Source organism: Terrapene carolina, unplaced genomic scaffold (genome assembly GCF_002925995.2).
Source record: "Terrapene carolina triunguis isolate 2854851 unplaced genomic scaffold, T_m_triunguis-2.0 Scaffold89, whole genome shotgun sequence".
Lineage (NCBI taxonomy): Eukaryota > Metazoa > Chordata > Testudines > Emydidae > Terrapene > Terrapene triunguis.
Window position 1 is genome coordinate 31,691,473 of NW_020664440.1, and position 26,742 is coordinate 31,718,214.

At 50.3% G+C, this 26,742-nt stretch overlaps 2 protein-coding genes across 6 annotated transcripts; both read right to left on the bottom strand.

Moving 5' to 3' along the window:
* Nucleotides 1–13: 13 nt before the first annotated feature.
* Nucleotides 14–25,680, bottom strand: LOC112105829 (zinc finger protein 883-like). 2 transcript variants are annotated; one of them, XM_024198792.2, is made up of 3 exons: nucleotides 25,601–25,680; nucleotides 3,271–3,364; nucleotides 14–2,785 (listed from the first exon to the last, which is right to left on the bottom strand). In XM_024198792.2, the coding sequence occupies exons 2-3, from the start codon at nucleotides 3,335–3,337 to the stop codon at nucleotides 1,446–1,448; spliced, it is 1,407 nt and encodes a 468-aa protein (XP_024054560.1). In that variant the 5' UTR covers nucleotides 3,338–3,364; nucleotides 25,601–25,680; the 3' UTR covers nucleotides 14–1,445. The 2 variants fall into 2 exon arrangements, with proteins under 2 accessions (XP_024054560.1, XP_024054559.1); XM_024198791.2 differs by lacking the exon at nucleotides 25,601–25,680 and adding an exon at nucleotides 6,897–6,984.
* On the bottom strand, nucleotides 10,762–26,692 carry LOC112105830 (RNA-binding protein 4B-like). 4 transcript variants are annotated; one of them, XM_024198794.2, is made up of 4 exons: nucleotides 26,621–26,692; nucleotides 25,601–26,023; nucleotides 15,942–16,658; nucleotides 11,228–13,469 (listed from the first exon to the last, which is right to left on the bottom strand). In XM_024198794.2, exons 2-3 carry the CDS (start codon nucleotides 26,010–26,012, stop codon nucleotides 15,949–15,951), a joined length of 1,122 nt encoding a protein of 373 aa, XP_024054562.1. In that variant the 5' UTR covers nucleotides 26,013–26,023; nucleotides 26,621–26,692; the 3' UTR covers nucleotides 11,228–13,469; nucleotides 15,942–15,948. The 4 variants fall into 4 exon arrangements, with proteins under 4 accessions (XP_024054564.1, XP_024054562.1, XP_024054561.1 ...); XM_024198795.1 differs by having other exon boundaries at nucleotides 11,238–11,319; XM_024198796.1 differs by lacking the exon at nucleotides 15,942–16,658 and having other exon boundaries at nucleotides 10,762–11,319.
* Nucleotides 26,693–26,742: the final 50 nt, after the last annotated feature.

Genomic DNA, 26,742 nt, shown 5'->3' on the forward strand with positions numbered 1-26,742 from the left:
AGCACAGACCAGGATGGTTGGAAGCAGCACAGGTTAAAGGACAGAATAGAACAAGGGTGTACAGCCTAAGGCCAGAAGACACTATGGTGATCACTTGTCCGACCTGCCACATAGCACAGAACCTCACCCCTGACTCCTGCATCCAGTGTGCTTCTAAGCTAGCAGCCTTCTATGGAGTAGCCACACGCTGGAGATGCTGCCAGGGGAAGGCAATGTTAGTAGCACCTCATCTGGAGGCGTCTGGCTGTCTGGATTTTCTGGGAGCACCATCCCCATCCTTGGGAATCCTTTGGGCTTTACTTGCGAGTGTCTCGTTTGAGCGTGAACCAAGCTCAACCCTGGGAGAAGGGGAGGAAATGCGACTGCTAGGAAGATGAGTGCAGGGGAGTGAACTAGATGACCTTTTGAGGTCTCTTCCAGTCCTATGATTCTATGTGGGATGCTGCAAACACAAGGGCCCAGATCCAGCTTCTAAGACCCTGGTTCACAAGAGCCTCCCTCTGTACAGCTGGGCAGGTGTGGGAATGCCATTGCAGATAACAGGAGAGAAGGGACCGTACCCATCCCCCAGCCTGCCTCCCTGTATCACATGGGCTGGAGGTTCACCTGCAGCCATTCCTGCCCCTAGCCCAGATCTGTGCTGGAGCCAGAGCACAGCCTTTAGAGACATTTGGCCTGGATGTAGCGCCCCCAAGAGATGGAGCATTCCTCCCACTGTCCCAGGGGGAGCTGCCCCGCTGGGGAATCCCCCATCCTGACAAACATTTGCCCTTCATTGCTAGTCTGAATTGACCCAGGGTGGCTCCTGCCTGCTGAATCTCACTTGGCCTTTGTACGATTTGAGTCCTCCACTCTCTGGAGTATCCTCCCGGCAAAGCAGGGACCCTCATCCTGGACTCAGCACCTTGGCACAGATGAGAGCTAGATTTGCAGATGGCTGGGATCACACCAGGGCTTGGCTGCTCTCACCTGCAGGTCACTGGCACCGTGTTTACACTGGGCCTAAAAACTGGCTTCTAAACTAATTTACATCAAACTAGGGCAATTTAAACAAGCCCAAAAGGCTGTGCGGGGGCCGGTGTTGAGTTGCTGGATGCTTGATAGGCTGGGAGAGTTGGGCCAGGTGGCTATGAACCCTATTGCAGCATAGTCTGATGTGTGATACATTGTGGGTGCTAAGTGATGTGGCCCGTAAAGCAACAGTAGCAACATTAAATAGGTTCCCAGCTCTGTCCGGGGCACCTGGCTACAAGGCTGGGGATGGGTTCCCGTCTCTGTCCGGGGCACCTGGCTACGAGGCCAGAGGTGGGTTCCCAGTTCCGTACGGGGCAGAGTTCTGTGATGTTTAATAGGTTCTCACTCCATCCAAGTGATCTGGCTAGGAGGCTGGCAATGATGGATTCTCCTGTGTGTAGAAGGTCCTGCACTCCAAGCACCGCCATGCTTTAAGGCTGTGCCTGCCCCTCCTCCACCTCCTTGCCAGCCCCATCATCCTGGGGGCCCTCCCTGCCCTCCTTAAGGGGCCAGCAGGGCTGCCAGCCATGCAGGTGGGTGCTCTGGTGCTTGATGAAGTTGGAGCCATGGCTGAAGCTCTTACCACAGTGCTGGCAGTGGTAGGGGCGCTCGCCCGTGTGGGTGCGGCGGTGCTGGGCCAGGTGGGCGGCACGGGAGAAGGCCTTGCCACAGTCGGGGCACTGGTAGGGACGCTCGCCCGTGTGCACACGGTGGTGCTGCAGGAGGTCAGAGCTCAGCACGAAGCTGCGCCCGCAGTCGGTGCAGCGGTAGGGGCGCTCGCCCGTATGGATGCGCTGGTGGCGGATCAGGTTGGAGCTCAGGCTGAAGGCCTTGCCACACTGCTGGCACCGGTAGGGGCGCTCGCCGCGGTGCGTGCGTTGGTGCTGCAGCAGGTTGGAGCCATGGCAGAAGCTCTTGCCGCACTGGGCACAGCGGTAGGGGCGCTCCCCGGTGTGGGTGCGCTGGTGCTGCACCAGGTGGGAACTGCGGGAGAAGGCCTTGCCACAGTCGGTGCAGCGGAAAGGCTTCTCGCCTGTGTGGGTGCGGCGGTGTGTGGCCAGGTCGGAGCTGAGCCCGAAGCACTTGCCACAGTCGGTGCAGGGGTAGGGGCGCTCACCAGTGTGGGTGCGCTGGTGTCGTGCCAGGTGGGAACTGCGGGAGAAGGCCTTGCCGCAGGCTGGGCACTTGTAGGGGCGCTCGCCGGTGTGGGTGCGCTGGTGCCGGATCAGGTAGGAGCTCTCACTGAAGCTCTTGCCGCAGTCGCCGCAGTGGAAGGGGCGTTCGCCGGTGTGGATGCGCTGGTGCTGCGCCAGATTGGAGCGGCGGCTGAAGGCCTTGCCGCAGGCCGGGCAGCAGTAGGGGCGCTCGCCAGTGTGTGTGCGCTGGTGCCGGTGCAGGTTGGAGCTCTGGTTGAAGCTCTTGCCGCACTCGGTGCACTCGTACGGCTTCTCATCGAGCCGCAGCAGCCGGCGGGCCAGCCCAGGGCTCAGCTCGTAGCTGCGCCCCCCCTCGATGTAGCGGCACGGCTTCACACCCATCTGTGTCACCCGGTGCACAATGATGTCACCGAACTCCTCCAGCCCCTGCTCCAGGTCACCAGAGTCATCTGGCGCCTGTGCCCCAATGCCCGGGCTCTGGCCAGCCATGTCCCATGGGGAGCTGGGCGAGACGTCGCCCTTGGAGACCCCTGGCCACATCTTGTGGGATGGCACCATCTCAGGGCCTTCCTGGTCGGAATCCTCCTCCTCTGAGAGACAGGCGGCACTGTCATCTGCCGGAAGAGAGCAGAATGCAGGTGAGCGTTGCTCTGGGTATGGGAAGAAGAGCTCTGGGGTACGAGGGTGGGCAACAGGGCACAGATAATGCATGGCCAGAGATCAGGGCCCTGTCGCACTAAGCACTGCACAGCCTGCCCCTGCCCAAGATCACGGGAGCCTGTCGCACTGTGTGCAGCAGAGGCACAGACACGCACCTGACTGACATCGGGGGCCTGTCATGTTGGGTGCTGCACAGACGCACAATGAGAGAAAGACCTTGGCCCAAAGAGCTCACAATCTAAATAGACAGAAAGGTGCGAGGAGAAACAGAAGCATCAGGAGGGAAAGGGAATCGCTCAAGGTCAAAGCTGGGAATAGAACCCAGGAGTCCTGGCTCCTACCCCAGTGCCTGCCCACTAGACTCCATTCCCTCTTTTTTAAGCTCTATATTATGCTTCACTCACTGGCAGCTTCCGAATGGACTGACCCAGTCACTCACCTGCTCCAACCTCCATTTCCTCTGAGCCCTGTGGATCCGGGACACTGGACTCCTCCCCTGGTTCCATCTGCGTCTGGGTCAGGGGCCGTTAGCCCTGTTTGGAGCAAGCAAAGGGGTGAGATGAGATCCCTTCAGGGACTATCTGCATGATCTGAGCCCCAGCTCCTTCTCCCCAGAGGGGGCATTGGGGAAAACCCCTGGAGATTTATTAGAGTGAGGAAAACACCTGCTGCCCCCTACTGGATATTAAGGGATTTGTGAGTCTATCAATGGCCTCTCTTAAATGCCCAGCTCCTGGAAGCAGGAGATTGAGTGAAAGTTGCAACTTTTGTTCTTAAAAGCTGAACCCCGTACAGATCATTTTTAGGATGCTCATGATTTCTAAGCCAGCCTCATGAGTTTTTTAGTACTTGGTGGCTTGGTGATGCTGTTCGTTCACTGGAAACAAACCATAAATGCACAATGCCAGGTGTTACACATCCTCTTGCAAATCACTTTCAAAACACTAATGAAAAGCCAGCTCTCATACAGTGCCCATGATCTCAAAGCTCTTTATAAAGCGGGTCACTATTGTCCCCATTTTACAGAGGAGAAACTGGGACACAGAGAGGGGAAGGATTGCTCAAAGTCACCCAGCAAGTGAGCTGGGAATAAAACCCAGGAGTCTTGGCTCCTAGCCCCTCCTCCACTGTAACTGACTAGACCCCACTCCTCTCCCAGAACTGGGCTAGAACTCAGGAGTCCTGCCTCCTAACCCCCACTACTCTAACCTACTAGACTTCACGCCCAAACCAGAGCAGGGATAGAAACCAGGAGTAATGGCTCCCAGCCCCCAACTCCTCCTCTACCCACCAGATCCCACTCCCTTCCCAGACCCATGGATGGAACCCAGTCTCTACTACTCTAACCTCCTAGGTCCCACTCCCCTTCCAGAGCTGGGGACAGAAGCCAGGAATACCCATCGCTCCAGGTACTCTAGCCCAGGAACCAGGTGAGGGCACTCTGAAAACACAAGGAAGGAAGCCTGGGGAAAAATCAGCCCAGACCACTCAGGCTCTTGGACACTGTGACCAAAATCCCTGATAGAAAATCCCACTGAATGAAGGGAAATTGGGCCCCCAAACCTCTCTTGGTCCCTAGTGCCCTGGAGCATCAGCTTTCAAGTGGTAGATGGCGAAATCATGGTGAGAAGTCGCTTCTACCCACCTTATAGTAGATTGTTGTCTTCCAGGACACCATGCCCCACCCTAAGCGGCTGCACTGTAGACACGGGTGTGTGGGGGTATGTGTGCATGACAGAAAAGCTTTAGGAGGCTTTGATCATTGTCAGTGAGACAGAGGAGATTAGAACCCAAACACTAAATGGCTATTGAAATTAGTCATAAGGGCAGACTGGTCCAGTGGGCAGGCCACTGGACTGGAACTCCTAGGTTCTTGACTAACTTGGGGAGAGGAGTGGGGTCTAGTGGTTAGAGCAGGGGAGAGACTGGGAGTCAGGACTCCGGGTTCTATCTCAGCTCTGCCACTGACTTTGGGCAAGTCCCTTCCCCTCCCAATGCCCATTTTCCTTCCCACCTCTTGTCCATTTAAAATGATAGGCCCTGGGGCAAACTGAAAAACTGATCCTCCAGAACCTGCTGCGTGACACACAGCAAGAGACAATCCCTGCCCCAAAGAGCTCACAGTAAGTCCGTGCTTCTCGCAGCCCCCAGGCAGGCTCTGAAAGGCCAATCAGGGGTCCTGAGGTATTGCAAATGTTATTACAATCTCTCTCCCGCCACACTCCCTCCCCCACGTACCTTGACCCTTCAAGGTCAAATATTTTCCATCAACCTCTCAAAATAAACACTGCATTATATATCTACAGTTAGCATTGTTGTCAGTGATAGATGATTTTACTACACCTCTACCCCGATATAACGCGACCCGATATAACACGAATTCGGATATAACGTGGTAAAGCAGTGCTCCGGGGGGGGGGGCGGGGCTGCGCACTCCGGTGGATTAAAGCAAGTTCGATATAACGCGGTTTCACCTATAATGCGGTAAGATTTTTTGGCTCCCGAGGACAGCGTTATATCGAGGTAGAGGTGTATTAATTTGATATCAAAGCTGAGTGGGAAATCACAAAAAATGTTGATTTCAATTAAGGGGTGACTGACCTGGGAAGGTTGAAAAACACCGGTGTGTGTATACGAAAGGTGGGGTGAGAAACAAAGGCACCAAGAGGGGAAGGGACTTGACCAAGGTCAGTGGCAGAGCCAGGAATAGAAACCAGTCGGCCTGACTTTCAGCCACCCCCTTTCCCCTAACCACTAGACCCACTCCCCCCCTCAGCTGAGAAAGCAACCCAGGAATCCTGGCTCCCAACTCCCCTTGCTCTAACCACTAGACCCCACTCCTCTCCCAGAGCTGGGAATGGAGCCCAGAAATCCTGACTCCCAGACTACTGCCCTCTCCACTGGCCTGTGCTGCCCTTCATTAGATCTTTTGGGGTGCCAGCCCCCTCCCCATGTAATCAGTCCCTGTAAGTACCTGCTGTATGAGAAGACCTGTGCTAATGGGGGTGGTTTGGCCCAACTCCTGATTCACAGCAGGGTCCCTCACCCAGCTGCCCATGCCATCTCTGTGACAATGACCCTGCATGATGCACAACATCCCAATAACTCCCTTTCCAGAGACCCCATAGAATTAAATTGCCCTTGCACCCTCAGTACGACAGGAATTGACAAGGTGGGTGAGGTAATAGCTTTTATTGGACCAATTACTACTGGTGAGAGACACAAGCTTAAGGCCAGACCTGAAGAAGAGCTCTGTGTAAGCTCAAAAGCTTGTCTCTCAAAGTTGGTTCAATAAAAGATATTACCTCACCCACCTTGTCTCTCTAAATCCTGGGACCGACACAGCTACAACAACACTGCACACAGGAATTACCTTGACTATCCCCACAGGACTGGGCGCACATACAATCAGCTCCCAAAGGACTTTACAGGCTGTACCCGCTTTTTTGTTTGGAACATTGGAGGTAATTGTACACACATGGCACCCACTGAAATGCAGCTACCTTAGGGATGGGGATTGTTTATACAGGATCCCTCATCCGGAGCAGTGATGCAGCCACTGCTGGAGTGTGGCACAGAGGGTATTTACATAAGATCCCTCATCCAAAGCTGAGATGCAGCCACCTCTGGAGTGAGGTGCACAGGCTGTTCATACAGGGATCCCTCGCCTGGCACTAAGATACAACTGCCTCTGGGATGTGGCAGTTCATACAAAACTCTCTCATCCAGTGCTGAGATACACACGTCAGTGGGGTAAGGCACGGGGGCTGTTTACCCAGGCATCCCTCACCTGGTGCTAGGATGCAGCCTCCTCTGGGGTGGGGCACAGAGATTGTTCACACACAGATCCCTCACCCCAGTCCTGAGATGCAGTAAGACCTAATGGGTGTTGCCAGTCAAAGGCAGTGGGGGAGATGCCGGGCACTGGGGTAGGGCAGAGATGCCCCAGCACAGTGTGTGTGTGTGGGGGGGACTGGATCTATTCCGGGCCCTATGATCTGCAGCCAGGACTGGACTGGCTCTTTTCCCCAAGCCCCTCTGGGGCTGCCCCTTCTGGGCACTCACCTGGCTCTCCACAGGGCACGGGAGGAGGATGCAGGCAGAGGCTGGGGGGTCCTGCAGCAACAGCAGCTGGCTAAGAAGGGAGAGCGCAGCCTGGCCCCTTTGTGTGGTTTCCCCTGCAAGGCACCCTGGGAAATATCCAGGCTCTCGCAAGTCGCAAAGCACTCTGGGGAAGGTAGTTCCTATGGGGCGGGGACTCCAGAGGTGATGGTTGCTTGGCTCCAAGAAAGGTGGTTGCTATGGGTCAAGTCCTTTCCAGGAAGCAGTTGCTATGGGGTGGGGGAGAGGTGTTTTCTATTGGGGGGGTGCCTGCTGCAGGGATGGCAGTTTCTAGTGGTGAGGGAGGCAGCGAGGGTGGTGTCTATGGTGGGAGGGGCTTGGGGCACAGCTCCAGAGAAGGTGGTTTTTGTGTTTTGGGGGAAGTACTTTCTATTGTGGGGCAGCTCTGGGAGAGGTGGTTTCTATAGGGGGGCTTTGGGGAAGGTGGTTTCAATGTGGGGAGCAGGGCTCCCCCCTGCAGGATCAGCTCCCTATGGCTGTGCCTAAAGCCCTGCCACCACATCATGGCCCGATCCCCACTTGGCTTGTTGGTGGCAGAGATCCCTCAGCACTTGGCCCAGCAGCCAGTGTGTCTGCATGAATGGAAGAGCTGACCCCACTGCACTCTGCCCCACAGAGACCCCTTCTGGGGCAGGGCTGGTAATTAACACCCACCCAGAGATGCACAGAGCAGTTCCCCCTGCTCGGAGCAATTAGCTCAGTCTCCCTGTAGTCTCAACCAGAGTCACTGCATCAGTTACACTGCTCCAAGCAATCGGCTCAGGTTTTCTGCAGATGCAGCCAGTGTCATTGGATTGATTAGACCCAAAGCAATTCCCTCTCTCAGGCTCTCTACAGACTCTGTCCATGTCTAAACTAGTAATCTTACAGCAGCATAGCTGTACCGATGCAGCTGTGCTGCCGTAAGATCTCCCGTGTAGCTGCTCTATGCCGACAGGAGAGCTCTCCTCTCGACATAATTAAACAACCCCCACGGAGCCGCGGTAGCTATGTCGGCGCCGACATAGCACTGTCCACAGCGGCACTTCTGTCAGTGTAATTTATGTCAGTCAAAGGGATTTTTTTTTCCACACCCAAGTGACATAAGATATAGCGACAAAAGCGCTAGTGTAGACATAGCCTCAGGCAAGCCTCACGGCATTGGTTACACCTGGGCTTTCCCCCTCTTGGAGCGATTGGATGAGGCTCACTGCAGACTCAAGGAGGCATCGCTGCATCAGATTACATGTTCAAATTTTTCTCCCCAACCACAAGGGCTGGAAACTTTTTATTTGAAATGGATAGAGCCCTGCAAATCCAGAGATATCTGCAGACCATTTTTGCAGATTGGATACAAATTTTCTATCCGCACAGGACTCTATAAATGGAAGTTGAGACTCTGGTATAGTCATGAATCCAGACACTGGTGCCAGAACCTGGGCATGGGCCTATACTGCCTTAATCCAGCCCTGCTGGGTACAACCCGAGTTCCCAGTACTGCTCCAAACCGCAGCGCATTATGGATGATTTTGCACCATCGTCTGGGAGCCAAATGCACTCAATTCCCACAATCCTGCATGGGGCAGTACAGACTGGTTGGTAGCTTCTGGCTGGGATGACCTCTTGGCACCAGAGGGCAGCATAGTGGCCCCATGGGCATTGTGTGACAGGACTAGGGGAAAAGTCCACCATGTCTGCAGTATGACACTGCCCTTTGTTGAACTTAGACGCAATTCAACCTAACCCAAGGTTGACCCTGGGCTGGTGCAACTCATACCTCAATCTGCACACGCCTGTAAGGCGTGTCTGGAAGGAGGATGGGTGCAATCAGCACTGGCTAATCCGCTAGACATGACCGCAGGCTGTTACTCTTCTAGCTACCTGATAGCTCCTCAGCTTTCCTGCTACAGAGCTCAAGTTGTAAGGTGAGAAATTCCTGCTCTCCTATAAAGAGCTGTGTCATCTCCAGTGCACTGCCCACAGGGAGCCCGTCTCCATCCCTAACCCAGGCTGTGGTGACCGTTGTAGCCAGCAGGATCTTCACACATTTAATGGAGTGGGAGGAAGCAAGATTTGAACACACAGGAGGGACATGAGAGGCATCTCTGACCCAGGATAGGAAAATCACGGGGGGGGGGGGGGGGGCATAGTGCCCTCCTGAAATTACTTCCCCAGCCATCCTATGCATCTAGGGGATTAAACACTCAGCTCCCACTTGCACAAGTGAATGGTGCAGAGCCCATGCCTCTACCTCCAAGTGCCAGCACAAAATCTGAGCTCCACAACCTTCCTCTGCGTGGGGCAGCCCTCCCACATAATCTGACCCCTTTACGCTGCATCTCGTTCCCATGGGTATTGCCACAACGGAGCAGACCTGTGGGCCTATCTAGCCCAGTATCCCCTCTCTGCCAGCTGCTTCAGAAGAAGGTGCATGAATCCCCAGAGGAGGTAGCACTGGGATAATTGGTGACCTTCTGACCCCCTAAGCTAAGGGTCAGCTCAGGCTCTGAAACAGGCAGGCTTAGAGCCATTCACAAGCTCTTCTTTATTCTTCATTGTTTAATTCTAGTTATTCCCAATACCCCTATAAGCATCGGATCCCTTTTTAGAATCTACTCAGCTCTCGCCCTCAGTGACATTTTGTGGCAACAAGTTTCCCAGACTAAGTGTGCGGTGAGTGTATGAAGAAGTATTTCCTTTTGCCAATTTTCAGTTTCTCTACAACCCTTGTTCTTGTATCATGAATCTTGTATCCCACCTACCTTCTCCAGTGCGTCGTCTTTCACCAGGTCCCAGACTGTCTCCTCTCTAAAGAGTCTTTTCAATCTCTCTTAAGAAGAGATTTCCCCCTCCATTCTTGTCCCCCATCTCTAAAGCCAGTTGGATTCATACAGTTTGAGGCCAGAAGGGACCACTAGATCCTCAAGTCTATAACAGGCCAGAAAATCTCAGCCAGCGATTCCTGGATCAGGCACCTCCCTTCTACCTGAACTATAGCATATCCTTTAGAAAGACATCCACTCTTAAGGCTTAATGTATGAAATGATCAGAACTAAACACAGAATTTCAGAAGTGGGCAGCCCTCTCCTTTGGGAAGGATGGTCCAGTGGTTCAGGCAGCAGCTGGGGGCTCAGACCTATGTTCAATTTGCTGCTCCACCGCAGACTCACCTTGGGAAAGTTGCATAAAGCTCGTTCTGCCTCAGTTTCTTCCACTGTAACATGGGGACAATAGCACTGCCCTGCCTGCCAGATGTACCGATAACTTCATTAAAAGACAGTGAGATGCGCAGACACTATGGTAAGAGGGGCCTATTAGTACCTAAAATAGATGTACAAAGTGGTCTTAGTAATATCTTTAGTATTATTCTCCACTCTATTCTTCCCTACCATTTCCTCACAAACGGCTTATTTAATCTAATCTTCCCTCCCCACCCCTCTCTATGAGGCTATCACCCATTCCTCAGGCATTTGCAGCCTCCCATTATGGCTTGGCTCAGAGGCTAAGACGCGCTTTGAAATAAATATATAAAAATATATTCTTACTAGCTGAGAGCTCTTTAGGGCAGGGACTGTCTCTCACTATGGCTGTTGGAGCCTCCCGGAGTTACTCTAGTACAATTCCACTTCCTCAAGCCAGCTCCTGCATGACTGGATCGGGCCCCTGCACGGATTGAAGTGAAGAGCTTGGCCTCGAAGCATAAATCTCTACTGTTCAAGCTGAACAATGAGGTTGCAGCAGACACAAATGCTCTGGGCCCTGCTGGGGGTAGGAGATGAACTCATCGGGGGCTAAGGTTTTTTTCCTGAAAGAAAGAACAGCCAGGGCCCTCTGTTGGAAATTTTTATTTTGCTGGAAAAGCCGTGGTCAAAACTCCACAACAGATTCTAACAGATAAGCTTCTACGCAAGCACTAGCTGCTTTGGAAACACCTCAGCCACAGTCTAGTCTCAGAGGATGTGGGTTTGAACTGGGATTCAGATCAACTCCCAAGACAACAACAAATAAATAAAGAGGAGACTTGGGATTCTCCATCCACAACGCTGAGAAGAGAAAGGAAATAATGACGTGAACTCTGTGAGCAAGTTACCTGGAAGACAGTGAATCCCCACCCCAACCCATGCAGAACCTGAGCCCAGACAGGGCCAATGTGGAGTTAGGGGAAGAAAGGAACTATGCTTGCAAGTGTGGGGAAGTGCTCAAGGACTGAAAAATTAAGGAAAAAAAGATACAGTGGGTCACAACTTTACTGAAACACAAGAACCTCCATTAAAAATAAACACACTAGAGGCAGCCAATACCCGTCGCAGGCAGCGGGATGGTGGGGGAAGTAGGACAAACTTTCCCGTGTAATGGGAGCCTGAGGGTCCACCCGAGAATACGCTACCTGAAAGAAAGCACAATACAGTTTCAAAGGCTTATGTCAGAAGTAGCCACGGTGGCAAAAAGCCCAGAGATCTCAAGCCCACCCCAAGCCCTCGCACTGTCCACACACACAAGCCATGCTGGTTTAAAGTTAGCTTTAAACTGGTGCAAAGCCCTGGGTGGATGCTCCTATTCTGAAGTACTTTAAACCATACCATAACCAAGTCCATAACCAATTTACACTGAAATGAAATAAGCCTGGTTTAAAGCCCACCCACTTGTCTTTCTTGCACTAGTTTCTGTCAACCAGTTTAAAAATCACGCCTTAAGTGAAAATTGGTGCAACTTTCTAGTTTATATAGTGCTAAATCTCCATGGGAGTTAGCTCAACTTCACCGCAAGGTAGCTCAAAAACCAAAGGAGCACCTTGCCTAACACGAGACATGAAGTGTGGTCCAGTTGATCGGGAACTAGACTGAGAATAAGGAGACCAGTGCTCTCTTCACCTCTCTGGGTGAGGAGGAGCCTGTAGAACTCCTGGTTTCTATTCCCGGCTCTGCCATTGAGCTGCTGACACACCTGGGCCAAGTCTTTTCTCCTCTCTGCACCTCTGGACCCCCTCCCAACCTATTTAGACTGCAAGCTCTTCAGGGCAGGGACTCTCTTTGTCTGCGGAGCACTAAGAACAGTGGGACTTTGATCTTAATTGGGGCTTCTACGTGCTACCATAACACTAGGCTGACTGGGCCAAATTACTAACACTTTAGCTTTATAGACATTGACGAATCTCCACAACAGCCCCTGGGTGGTAAGATGACAATAGTGAAGTGACTCAGAGCTTGTTACGTAGAGACACTCTGGAAAGTGAAGATGAATTAACTAACCGTGTGAATGTTAAGTGGATTAAACTGCATTAAGTCCCTGTGTGGATGCTCTTGTTCAGAATTAAAATAGCCTTACTTTGGTTAGCTTAATTCACTTCCAAAGTTAATTAAACTAAACTGAACTGAGGCCACTGTAGTTCTGAATAAGAATGTCCACACAAGGATTTAATGCAGTTTAATTAATCCACTTTAAAAGCTAATTCACAATTTTCTCACGTGTCCCCATGTAGACAAACCCTTAGTTTGCTGTAGCTTAACCCTCACTACAGCCAACTAAGGACACTTCAATTCCGAATGAGAGTGTCCACATAGGGGTTTGATGTGCTTTTACTTCACACCTTCAGTTAATTAGTTTTAACTCCCCAAAGTGTTTCCTTGTAGACTAGACCTCAGAGTTAGACACAAGATTAGAACTCGGGCCTGCCTGCCTCCCAATGCTGCACTTCTTTCTCTAGTCTAGACCACACTGCCGCTGCCACAGGTTTCACCCGCAGAAGCCAATGGAGCTACATCTGCTTCTGACTGTGCAGCACTTAGTGCAAATATTCAGCAGCAGGTACAAGTTAGCCCAAGATGACTTTGAAGTCCCTGGAGTTTAATTTTAATGCTAAGTGAAGTCTGTTCTGTGCTCTCACTCTGGTTCCCATTCAGCAAAGCATGTGCTTACATCCATCCTCATTCAGCACAGCACATGCTTAAGTTCCACTGACTCACAGCATGAGCTCAGTTTTAAGCACGCGGTTCACTGTCTGGCTTAACTAGGGCCACTAGCTACTATCACGTATATTCTGCTGACAACAGGAGCCAATGGCATTTTGGGAGGCCCTTTGCTCTTGCAATGACTTGGCAGCCAGAGTGCTGAGTAGAAGGTTATCAAACAGAATGAAGGAGTTAAAGTTTTAGCTAATCACTGCTTTGGGGTTTCATTGCCTTCCAAGTGTCACTCCCCCCACCGCCTACCACAGTCTTGGACAATGCCCAGTTTTGCACATCCAACACATACTGACAGGTTACAGAGCTAGTGCATTAACAAACTGCCATTCACAGCCAAATTCCCACCACTCCACCTGTGGAATACTTTATGGGCTTTTACAAGACAGAGAGGTGAAGCTGGTATAAGAGCTCATGTCAGAGGCAAAATGTATTTGTTGATTCAGGCACTCCATTGGTTGAACACAGTTGTCCACATTAATGTGAGTTGTTTTGCTCTGCTGTACTCAAGATTCCTTCAAGCTAAAACAACGCAGCACGAACTATCTGCTCTTATCACTGTTAAAACCTGAGGGAACTGAATCAAAGGTATGTTTTTAGAAGGCTCTTGATATTCCAGAGCAGCATGTGCATTCTAGCAGTCTCACAAACTTGAAAGCCCATGTATGATGATGATTTATAAATGTAAAGCCAGATGGGACCATTAGTATATGTGCTGCCACTCCCATATAACACAGGTGAGAGAATGTCACTCTGTTCCCCAACTTTGAGCCCAGTACTTTGTTTGAGTAAAGCACTTTCCAGAAGACAGCCAGGCTGGACTGGAGGCTTCATGAAATGGAAAATACACCACTTCCCTTGGGAGTTTATTCCAATGGTTAAATCAACCTCGCTGTGTAAAACTTGTGCCTTATTTCTAATTTGACTTTGTCTGGATTTAACTCTCAGCCATTGGTTCTTGTTCTGACTGTCCCTGCTAGATGTAAAAGCCCATTAGTAGCCAGGATTTTCTCCACATGAAGACACTTATACACTGTAATCAAGTCACCTGTTGAGCAGGACCTGGTTTGGGGAGACATAAGGGATGGGACTAGCATGACAGAAAAGGCAGCAGAAAGCTCCCAGAATTTTCTTTCCGTTTGTGATTTCTGCCACTGCACCCAAATGTAGGGGTAAAGAGTGAAGGTTAAAAGAAGCCAGGAGCATGGGAGGGGCAGGGGAGACAGGAGAAGATGAGCAGGGCTTGGGAAACAGACCCCTAAAACCTGCAACCCCAAGCCAGGAGTTTGGAGCAGGGCAAAAGGTCAGGCCACAGAGGCGGATTGCATAGCTATGCACCTGTGGGAAGAACAACCACCAGTGTGTCCATGGCATTGGAAGGGCCCTGGACAGCACCGAGTGTCAGCAGAGTATATGAAGGCTGTGGTGGCAATTGGGGCGAGAGATGGTTCAGAGTTACACAAAGGGGAATTAGTCAGGAGTAACAGGATGGAGTTAAAGGAAATAGCAGGTGAAAAACTGAGGGATAATATCCCAAGAGAAGCAGGAATCCAGGTGTTTGAGTTACTTGGAACTGGACAAGACAAAAACCCTGAGAAAACTCCTGAGTTACAGTTGGTGCCAGGGTGAACTTGCTTCATGTTTTAAAGCTTTGCTTTGCAACCACAAGGCCTAACAACTTAAGTAAGCAGATTCTCACACAATCACGTGACTGCTGGGGCTTTAACACCAACTATTGTGAGACTTGTGACACAGTTGTGAGAGTCGGCAATACAGAAGTTCCTGCCCATGTGAAATGTACTTTTAAGATTAAAGCGGACAGACTTTTTAAAAATTGGAGTTTACTCTTGTTGCATTTCACTGAAACAATGAAAACAGACTGGTTAACTAGACTTTGTTTAGTCTGTATCTACTGGCTCTCAGATGCTGCAAACAACGTAGGGAAAGATTTATTTCATAAATCTTACTGGAATTTTAAAATAAACATCTCTACTGACCCTAGCATTTTACAGGTTTTCATGCCACAAAGGACCTCCTGTAGTCAGGCCTAATTGGGCCTCCGGTACAACAGGCCAGAGAATTTCATCCTATCATGCCTGGATCATGTTCAATAAATTGCAGTTGAGCTGAAGTGTGGCTTTTAGAAAGATTTATAACCCTGATTTAAAGATTTCAAGCAATGGAGAATTGCAAAGGCTTGTTTTAAAATTAAGAAGTGTTGGGGCCAAATCTGACTGACACTGTAGTTTCAAATGTTGTTCAGGGACAGAAAAAAGAAAAAAAAAGTCTATTTCCCCTAAGTGCTATTTTATAAGGCCCTTAAACAGGAAGATCAAAATCTCTGCCAGTTTTAGAGTATGCTGAAAGGTTAGCAGCATTTCCATGGTAGAAATAAGTATGCAAAAAATAATTCTATCCTCTTCTCAAGAATAAATTGCTGGGTGATTTCAAGGCCCATAAAAAAAGGCACATAGACAACACTTCAAATCCAGCATAGAGATATGGATCTTGTCAGCTTTCCAACAGGGGAAACAGTGACATATTCCTTACTGACCTAGAGCCATTCTAGTAAGAGACTGATAAATATAGCTTTAAATCTGGAGTTGCTTTAAAGTCCAGATTTAGACTGTGTGCTAAAATAGCAAAGCAAGGTTGACACTGACCCCATACCAACTGTCTGAGTGCATACTGCCCATCTCAAATCATCTTCATTCAAAAACATGATGAATGAGTTAGGACAGGACAAAAGAGCTGGGCCCACTCAACACTGGTGATAGGGATTATTCTAAAAGACTCCATGCCCATCCCATGTGAATGCACACTTGTTCTGGCTGCTTTATGGTATAGGCAGTTCACTGAAGTGCAAGTACTCCATTAATGTGGTAAAGGTGTCAGGCTTTTACAAGCAACACTAACAATATGCTTTCACTGGGCTAATGTTGGTAGATCACAGACAGATGCTAGTGGAAACCCTGGTAAATCTTACTGTGCATCAAGCCCAATTTATACTCCTGCAGCACATACGTCCTGCCACCCACAAAGCTCTCACCTCCGACTCAAAACGCAGAGTACCGCGCCCTGTCCGCGTATGACTCCCGCTCGAACCGCTGAACGTCGTAGAGGGAGGCCCGAGCGACCGACGAGACTGGAGACAGCTGACAACGTTCGTAAGCGTACGCCTCTCCGACGGTGGTGGCCGCGGTTGCCGTGCGACGCAGGGGGCTTCTATCCCGGGTGTAATAGGTGGAGGACGCGGCTGCCGCAGCAGCAGTTGCAGCTGCAGCGACTGCTGCTGCTGCTCCCGGGGTTGGCAGCAGCGCTCTATCGTAAGGGTCTAGGGTAGTAGTGAGGCGATTGGCCATGGCTGTGGTGGCGGCCATGGCTGTGGTGGCGGCCATGGCTGTGGTTTGTACTTGGGAGTATTGCGCATACTGCGAATACTGGGCCATTGTTTGCTCTGCATAGGCGTCGTATGCAGATGCCGTAGCATAGGGCCTCACGCGATATCTTTTGTAGTAGTCGACCATTGCTCCATACCCATCATCGTAATACATGGTCTCCCCATAGCCCGCGGGGTAGGGAGTGCGCACCGCTCCGTACTGCTCATTATAGGTTTCGGTAAAGTCAGGCACTTGCCCCGTGCGATCTACCGGACACTCTTTAGACCAGTGCCCTTCTTTCCCGCACCGATAGCAGCCGCTCTTGTCTCCCATCCCAGGTATCGTCCGAAGCCGACTGGTGGACAACTGCACGCGCATCCGCTTGCCTTTAAGAAACAGACGCAAGAATGGTTGCTATAATAAACTGACGCCACATGGTAAACCGCAAGATTTGCAGTGTGCAAGAACCAAGTAACTCAACCATCTCGTTCCCTCAGCAGCCAATCAAAACCTAGCCTTTCCACAACCTTCCGCAGCACTCACAATGGGAAGGAATCCCGATTGGCCGAGGTTAATGGTTTTACAGTAAGAATCATGCCATGAATAAAAAGCAAACCTCTCCTGAAAAGTAACACTTGAGTGGCATTAAGGCCTGTTTCAGGAAGATACTTAGGCCCTGATCCAGATAGCTTCTTGACAGATGTGAACCTTTAGCCCTGTGAGGCTATTCATGTGCTTAAAGTTACACATTTCCGTAGTTCCTATCTTGATCCGGACCCAAGTCTGCTCCAAGACCGGAATGACAACTCCTTCCTCACACTGGTAAGCAGCTACTTATCTATCTAGGTACCTATATGACCCCTGTAGGGTCTGAGCGCTTCACAAGCATTAGCATCTTCACACCACCACTGTAAGGTAGGGAAGTGGTGTCATCATTGTATAGGGACTGAGGCACAGGGTACATGAAGTGACTTTCCCAGGGTCACATGAGGAGTCTATGGCAGAGCCAGGAATTGAACCCAAGGCTCCCAAGTCCCAAGCCAGAGGCCTATTAGGCCATCCTTGCTACCCTGGGGAAATCACTGGGTCTTCTCTCATGCGTAAGTGCTCCCCAAGGTGACTATGCAATTCATAGCTTGGCTCTAGACAATTCTTTAATCCAGTCTCTGCCTTTTGAGATAGGGAGGTAACTATAGGGGATATCAGGCTTAAGAGTGGGTTTCCAGAACCTTAAGTTAGCTTTCACATACTCTTGAGAGTACTCCTTCCCTCACCCCCATAGAGTTTACAAGGACAAGTGGCCTATTACTGTAACTCATGCGGTAGCTCACTCTTTCTAGGCCTGTATGCTACAGCTTCGGCTGTGCAGAACCTCAGTTCTATGCAATGCGCTTTCAGTTAGTCAAGCCAATTGTCGCTTGTATGGAGCTTTTCTATTTGGAGAGGCTGCACTCCTGAACCCTTCCTAGCATCGTCAGGGTCCAACAAGAGGAAACCCATGCAACAGAGAAAACTGAACAATACTATTATCTCTACACTCAACTGTCCTAGTTCAGCAGCCAGACCCCACAAGCACAAAACTCAGTTGAGTCAGCAGCTGCGTTCTGCACCCAGGAGGTTGGGATTTTCAACATGCTCAGTTCCTAGCTAAAGGAGAAGGCAGCTGGGAGTCTAACTCCTCTGAGCTCCTTTGAAAATCCCAGTCAACATGGCTAAACAATTGGGCTCAAAGTCCAACTTCTCCAAGAGGTAATATCAGACAGAGGAGTGGGGCAAAAGCCACCTGCTCAGCTCCCCCGAGGTGGATTGGAATAATGGTAGCCAAGAGCAGCATGCAGTGTTGAGACCAGCAAGTTGTATCAGAAGAAATAAAACCCTCTGAAAGTGAACAAGGATAGGGTAATCATGATAACACTACTTGCAACACAGTCCCAATGGCTTTATGGGAGACTGGATTCAGAGTAAGAGATACACAAGGCAAAGAGCGTGACAGCAATTGGGGAAGGTCAAGAACCGCAGCCTGGTAGGGAGGAATGGATTCTGATCCAGGTGCAGTCGTATGCCATCTGGCCTCCGACTTAGCTTACAGCTCAGATCAGCTGTTTGAAGACAAAGCTACTCTTACAGGTTAAATGAACTAAGAATTAAAAGCCCTCTCCTCTACTGCTGGAGAACTCATCATAAGAGCTATATGTTCTCCTTTGAATTTTCAGTTGTGGGGCAGTTAAATCTCAATGTGGATTTTTGTCTGGATGGCCAGTCATAGAACACCCAGAAAAAGCAGCATCTGGACACCTTGTGGCCACTTAACCATTGAGGAATGTAAAAAAGATTTTCAAAAAGAAACATTTGACTAACTACACTCCAGCAATTTTAAGAAGCTGAACTACCATCATAGTGACAAGGAAGCACTATGGGTCTAGTGGGCAGACTGGCAATCAGGAGACCTGAGCTCTGTTCCCAGCTCTTCTACTGACCGGCTGGGTGACCCCAGGCAAGTCCCTTCCTCCTTTTCCACCTTTTGGCTATTCAGGGCAGACACTGTGACTCGCAATGTTTGTACAATGTCTAGCAAAATATGGCCATGATCTGAATAGGGATCTCTATGTGCTACTGTAATAGAAATAACTGTGGTGGTCTTTTTAATTTCTAAAGATAGAGTGTAGTAGGCTGAGCAGAGCTGGCCATCTAGCAGGGAAAGTGGGTCATATCATGAAATCATGACTGACGAGAAGCTATCCATTTGGAGAAGACAACGTGAGAATGTCACCAACTCATCTCTGGCTCCTCAGAGACTGTTTTTGAGAAAGGGGACATTTATCTTCCTAATACCATGCTGCCAAAATTAGCTTCTCGGATTATGTGGATTTCTATCTGACAGAGAAATCAAGTATATTCTAATGTGTAGAGCAGAGCCATCGAACAGTACCCAGCACAACCCCAACTGGGTCCTTGGGCACTATCACAATATGAAGTTACTACTAATGGCATCTGTCCCATGAATCAAGGGGCCTGGGTAGTTTAACAATGTCTAACTCTTCAATGGAGCTTTCTATCTGTTACTTCACCTCATTTGTAAGTAACAGTATTCCTATTATTCAGATGGAGAAAGTAGCACAGAAAGGAGAAGGGACTTGCCCCAGGTCACGCAGCTGAGCTGGGAATAGAACCCAGGTGTCCTGGCTCCCAGCACAGTGTCCTAGTAGTGGGCCACTCTAACAGCCCGAATGGATCTGCCCAAGAACTTGAATGAAAAAGGTTCTGGTGGCCCGATATCCACATCAGTATATACTGGCTGCTAGATTCTGGTGCATCTAGAGAAGGGGTTCTCAATCTGGGGATAGCCAACAGGTGTCAGGGAGTCACAGCCATACTGCCATCCCACATTATTGACTGGGAGGAGTGTTCTGATCTGGAAGAGATTGAGAACTACTCCTCCAGGACACTTGGAAGAACACACTATAGTACCAATTGGACACCGACCACCTCTTTCAGGTAACATGCTTGGTGCTAAGCTACAATACCTCTTACCAACAGACCAAGCCTCCAACATATTAAGCCTGAAAAGGTGATAAGATTTACTGCTTAAGTTCCTACGAGTGTATTTGCATGGGGTGGTGGAGAGAATTGTGTAAGTGAGGAATTCACACAGGAAAGTCTCTAACCGCTGCACCAGCAGAGGCTAAATACAGACATTCCAGGGGACACTTATGAAATTGCAGAGAAATTCAAACCTACCAAGCATAGATAAGTGCCCACCCTCTTCCTTTGCTCATGCAAGTGGGTGACTAAGTGGGATGCTGTGCTACCCAGTGGGTGCAAAAGGATTAACACTGCTCCTGGAACAGTGGAGGAGACAGGAGGTGTGTGTGTGTGTGACCTTGCTGTCTGGGTAGAACAATAAGAGTCATTAAAGAATTGGCTGAAACTGACCCAAATCAAGAGGGCCCAGCAAGACAATGATTCCCCAACAACTGAAGAACCATCACCTAACAGCAGGAAACCCCTGCAGGAGCAACATGTGAAGGGAGCTGGAGAACAAGATGCCAGGGGACTGGAATAAGGGCTGCCCTTTTGGAGCTCTAAAGGTCTGTCCTGAGGGGAGGGAGAGGAATGGAATCCATTGCAGCTTGGCTGGCTCATCATGGCATTGGCTCGGCCAGGATGGACTATAGCTTAACTTCTGCATCACTTTGCTGATCCAAGAATTTTCAGATTCTGTAGCCAGATGCAGTGGAGTTTTCTTCTAGTAAGTGGTGTTGAGAATCAGCACTATGGGCAATTCTGCTTTACGTGTTTATTGCTCTTTCGGTATTGCTAGGCACAAGCAAAGTCTGGCTCACCCCAAATCATGAGATGGTTTAGAAAGAATCATGCAATTTGAAATCTAATACATTTTGGGTTCCTTTTACCAGTCTTCTGGTTGGAGCCTTTAGGATTCAAATTGTGAAGCTTTTCTCTGTCACTAGGAGGGCTACAATGGGATGGGGGACCCTGGTCTTGGAGGACACCCATAGGCTGGTGGGCTTGACAGCAGCAGGTATTCTTCTGCCTGAGCCTGCTGGCCTTGGTGTGGAATGCTTCCCCTCTTACAAGAACGTGGTGGTTCTGTCCCCGGCAGTCTGGACAATGCCACTTTGCCTGCCGACAGCCTGTGCTCATGGGTAGAAGCCCTTGAACACTCCAATGGAGCTGCAGAAGATAGCCCTGGGTGAACTGCTGGCCAGGCCAGCTGTGGGCTGCAGCACTAGGAAGAAGGGGCAATTGCTTTGTGAAGTTACTGGCAGCTTGTCAGGGAAGTAGGCAGCCAGCTAGAGACTTTTAGCAGTACACAAGAGAGGCCTTCCTTCCAGAAAAGAGGCAGGACACCACAGGCCACGTGGGGGAAAGAGGACAGCAAAGAAAAACTCTTTCATAGAAATAATAGAAATGTAGGACTCAAAAGGACATTGACAGGACATCTACTCCAGCCCCCTGCACTGAAGCAGGACTAAGTATCACCTCACCATCCCTGATAGGTGTGCCCCACATCTGTTCTTAAAAACCTCCAATGATAGAGGTTCCACAATGTCCCTAGGTAATTTGTTCCAGTGCTTAACTACCCTGAAAATTAGGAAGTTTTTCCTAATGTCTACAAAGTAAATACCCCCTATTGCAATTAATAGCCATGGAAAGGCCTGAAGAAGCTGGAGGTAGATGAGCTGAGGATATGTGCCTCAAACAGCCTCTTAAAACACCAGGAGGGGTGTGTGAAATACTGGTTTTTCATTGACACAAAAGCCAAGCTGTTTGATCATAGACAGAAGCAGCCATGCATGTACCAGGAAGGCCATGCAAATGTCCCTTGACTCCATGGCACTTACTATGCCACAGGTGTCTCTTTCAGACCCATCTTCGACCAGCCCAATAAATCCAGACCAAATTATGCACCAAAGACATTCTACTCTGAAGCAAGAAAGAGCAAGCACCATCCTTTGTCAAGTCACAATGGAGGACAGTGCAAAAATCAAGGAAAGTTACATGATATTTTCCAAATAAATGCTATTCCTCCCACCACCACTTCCACTCCACAAAGGCTACCCACTTACCAACCCCGCTCCACAAAATATTTCCTTGAGGAGCTTCAAGTTCTAATGAGAACTCACTGATGTCATACCTGACACTGTGCAGAACAAGACCGCCCTTTTGGAAAACTCACATTAAACTTGAAAATCTCCAAAGCAGCTGCTAGGAGGTGGCATTGAGAAGATGCTTCTGCTTTTTGAAGGACTTTGCTGTTATTTTAAAAACCTCACTCATAAACCCTCCCCTAACTACTACCTTACCCGAGAGAGAAGGCTACCAGCATAATTCCACCCCAGAATTAGAATAACGTCAGATAGCTCAAGCCAAGGACTCTGGCTGGGCTAAAAACAGCTTTACAAAACCCCAGAGGAAACATTTCTACTACATTTTAGTGGAAAGTGTGTTTGGATTTGACCATCATAGATTAAGGCCTGAAGGGACCATTCTGACCACCAAGCCTGACCTCCTGCCTAACACAGGCCAGAGAACTTCACCCAGTCATCCCTGCATCCAGCCCAGAGGTTCTGTTTGAGCTCTAGCATAACTTTTAGAAAGACATCCAGTCTTGATTTAAAGACTTAAAATTCAAGGTCCAATAGTTTGCTCTTCCACCTCAAGGGCTTCTCCAGCATTTGAACTCAGAATCTCTGGTACTGTCCATAACAGCATAACTCTAGGCCAGCCATTCCTCTCAGATGGGCCTGCTCCTGTCCCATTTAAGCCAATATTTTGGTCTTGATTTCAGTGATCAGGCCAGCATCTGTAGCACCAACACAGGCTAATCCATGAGTTCTCGCAACAAGTTTTTTGGTGGCCTCAGAATGCGGTCACCAACTCTCACTGGTGGCCACACTGACCCTTTTTTCCTAAAATACTTAATTAACTTTAGGAAAAGCAATTAAATATGCACAGATACACATCCAAATCACTGTAATGTACATTTGTAGGGTTTTTTGGATTGGAGCCCGCTGCCATGCGGCCGGAGCTGTGGGTCAGTGCCCACCGTTAGTGCCTGCTGCCGCATGGCCAGAGCCCAGAGCTGGGTGCCAGAGCCCAGGAGTCAGCACTCGCTGCTGTGCGGCCAGGGATCTGCAGCCGGGGCCAGCTCCCACCACCGTGTGGCTTGAGTCTGGAAATAGAGCTGTGGGTCAGCACCTGGTGCCGTATAGCTGGGGCAGGAGATCAGCACCAGGGGCTAGGGCCGCATGGCTGGAGCCTGGGGCCAGCGCCCGCCACCGCAGGGCCAGAACTGGGATTGAGAGGCTGACAGAAGCTCCACGGCCAGAGCTGGGAGCCAGTGCCTGCTGCCACGCAGCTGGAGGCCAGGCAGCATGGCCAGAGCTGGGGGGGAGGGGGGAGGGAGACAGTACCCGCTGCCCTGCGGTTGGAGCCCGGGGCCACATAGCCAGGCTCCTGAAGTTCCGCCACTGGAGCCTGCCACACAAACTTCTTCCCCCCAAGGTGGGTCAAGAACTCACCTTGCTCCTGCAGCGTTGTGCCCCATCTCTCTCCAGAAGCGGTGCAGGGCCAGAAGCAACAAGGAGGGAGGGGGAGGGGCCGATGCTTTGCGCCCCCCTCCCCATCAGTAGCATAGCTAGGGGCGGAGCGGGGCAGCGGCCACTCTCCCACTGAGCACAAGTGGCGCCTTTTAAATTTCTTGGCGCCTTTTAATTTTTAACTCACCCGGCGGCGTTCTGGGTCTTCAGCAGCACTTCGGCAGTGGGCCCTTCACTAGCTCCGGGTGTCTTCGGCAGCACTGAAGGACCCACTGCCGAAATGCCGCCGAAGACCCGCGGCGCAAGTGAAGGTCCCGCCACCGAGGTGCTACCGAAGACCCGGAGCACTGCCCCGTCAGTAAAAGCGCTGCCAGGTGAGTAAAAGAACCGCAGCGGGTGGCGCCTTTTTTGGGGATCGCTCCCCCTGTTCCCTCTACCTTGCTACGCCACTGGGCCCCCATTACCATCCAGGAGGCTGTCGTGGCCACACAAAAAGCCCCTGGTGGTCACATTTGAGAAACATTGGGCTAGTCTATTTTCATTGTCCAAAAGCAAACAGAATGAATACTGGTAGTAAAGGAGACTGATGTGCCTTGTATCTTACTAACCATAGGATTGCTGGGCACAAGGGGAGTAAATACAACCTTGAAATGTGGTTTTTAACCCTATGGTTCCACATGGAGGTGCTGATTCCACCAGTAAGAGAAGCAGGACAATGGCGGAGCTCATTCCATGTGTTGAGGCAGTTACATTTCACATATGCAAGCGTTTAATGTGAGGGAAAACTGACAACTCATGGGGAAAGGTGAGATTTTTCTGGTAATAATTCAATTAGCAAGACTGGGGATCAAGAAAGACAATCCCCTCACCCCAAGCAAATCACTTCCATCTTTCTCCTCTTGTCCTCAGAGGTTAGATTTGGTCCCACTTCCCTTGCTACCCAAACTCCTTCAGCCCCACTGCACACTCCTACAACTTTGTTGTAGCGATGCTGGAGCCAAGTTTCTCCAGTCGCTGGCCTCAGAAATCAAGAGCTGAATGAGGTAAAGTTCAGAGCCTACCAGGGGAAGCAAGGACTGACACACACACACAAAGCCTCCCCCTTCAGGAGAGAAGGATCCTGCTCAGCATGTTTGGCTCTTCCTGTTTCCCTGGAACAGCTACAGGGATGGTAGGGAAGGCAGGTTCAACTACTCACTTCCTCCAGGTTCCACTGCCAGTGACCAAGCTGAGGAAGGGAAGACCCATAAGACCCATAGGACTATGCTGACTTCAGTTGGGGCTGCTTTACAGGTTTATGGTGGTGCACAGAAGAAACTCCCCATTCAAAACCCACAAAGCCACCCGCATTGTCCTCCTTTAGACTATCCTCTGCTGTGATGCCTACAAGACATAAGAATGGTTAAGAGGCTGCCACGCTGGGGCAGCTGCTTGTTTCACTGTTACCTTGTGTTCTCCACATCTCGGTACTGTATCCTCCTGCTATCTCTTGTCTTAGACCGTAAGCTTTTTGGGGCAGGGACTGTCTTGCTATGCATTTGCACAGCGCCTAGCACAATGGGGCTGAAGCCTCCAGGCATACTACTGCAATGCTCTGTAACTGAGCAGGAAACTTAAGGCCCCACATAACTGGATAATGCCACTTTATAAGATACATTAACTCCTCAGACGACACTGAGTCCGGCATTGCCACCTTGCCCAACATTTCCATCTTCTTTCAGCAATGTGAGAAACACAAGACAGGAGGGAAACGGAGGGAGGGGGGGAGTGAGACCCTCCCAGAACAGGGGATGGAACAAGAGACAGGGTGTCTCCCATCCGCTCCCCGCACCTCACAGGAGTCTCCTATCCTCCCACTCCTGTAGATTTCTCATCTCCTCCCCCGCCAACCACACAGGGGGCTGGTACTACAGTGAAATCTAGGACGAGCAGCCCAAACATTCTACAAGATGTAAGCAACTCAGGGTAGAAGAAACAAATGCAAAGTCCTCTGAGGAATAATGGAGTTAGCTTGGTTGAACAGTGCACAGACTCAAACAAGTCTTTCGTGGACTCTCTAATACAGAATCTGGCTCGCACAGTTACCTTGTAACACTTAACGTCAGGAGTGAGAGCTCACATCTCGAGCAGACCCTCCCCATACCTTGGCTTCACACTCAGAGATACAGCCTCGCCATCCTGCATTCCCACCTGACCTGCTCTTCTGGACAGAACCTGGCGCTACCTAGTCCTAGTGAAGGCTGCACTTTCCCTGGTTCATGTTTCACCTTGGAACTCTGTGTTGTCTAGGCCCCTGATGGCCTCCACCGCATCCTCAGCCCGCTCCATATGCACAAAGGCATAGTCCTTCACTATGTCGCACTCGATTACCGGGCCATACTCTTCAAACTTGGCCCGCAGCTCCAGGTTAGTGCAGGTGGTGCTGATGTTGCCCACATGCAGCTTGGTGGAGGCCTTGCTCTTGTTCTTGCTGGCTTCCACGTTGATGCAGACACCATGCAGCTTGTGGTGATGCAGGTTACGGATGGCATCTTCGGCCGCTGTCTTGTCTTCGATGTGCACAAAGCCATAGTTTTTGATGATGTCACATTCCAGCACCTTCCCATACTGCTCAAAGAGTGACCGGATCTCTTGCTCCGTTGCCTCCCGGGGCAGATTCCCAATGAAGAGTTTCACCATCTCAACAGAGCCTGTGGGTGGAATAGTTGAAGATGAGGCACTAGCACAAGTAAGAGTTTGACTTAGTTTCCAGTGTCCCTTGCCAAAAGACATCAGCTGGGGATAAGGCAACACAGTGCTGAAAGACTTGTTTTTAAAGGCAAAGAGATTTAATTTGTTTAACAGAAGCCTCCTGTTTTCAAATATCAGCTCTCAAGTTATATTGTCAGACTTAAGAGGACCACTTTTTATTCAGCTAGTTATTCTTTAATTGTAACTAAAGATAAAGTAATCTGCAATCATTGAGTGGTTATTCCCAGGACTCTAGCCCAGTTCTGGGCAGGGGTAAGGTCTAGCGGGTCGGGGGTCCAGTCGTTAAAACGGGGGGTGGGAGGGAGGCTGGGCGTCAGGCCTTCTGAATTCTAGCCCAGCTCTGGGAGGGGATGGGGTCTAGTGGTTAAAATAGATGAAAGGGGGCTGGGAGCCAGGACTCCGGGGTTCTTTCCCAATTCTGGGAGGGGGTGGTCTACTGGTGCGGGATAGGCCTGGGCGCCAGGACCCCTGGGTTCTATCCCTGCCCAGTCCCATTTGGGGGGGGGAAGTGGGAGACTGAGGCCCGGGTCTCTCACCACCAACAACAGCTCTTCCTCAGGCCACGGTCTTGTCTCGATGACGATAACAAAATGGCGGAGCCTCGTACCCGCTCCGCCCTGCCATTGACCTCGTCTGCCCCCGCCCCATTCTCCCAACG

Coding starts and splice junctions, on each gene's coding strand:
- LOC112105829 (XM_024198792.2), bottom strand. CDS start 3,337: ATGGAACCAGGGGAGGAGTCCAGTGTCCCGGATCCACAGGGCTCAGAG. Junction 2,786..3,270: donor GGAAATGGAGGTTGGAGCAG/GTGAGTGACTGG, acceptor CTCTTCCGGCAG/ATGACAGTGCCGCCTGTCTC.
- LOC112105830 (XM_024198794.2), bottom strand. CDS start 26,012: ATGGTGAAACTCTTCATTGGGAATCTGCCCCGGGAGGCAACGGAGCAA. Junction 16,659..25,600: donor AGACAACACAGAGTTCCAAG/GTGAAACATGAA, acceptor TGTTTCTTAAAG/GCAAGCGGATGCGCGTGCAG.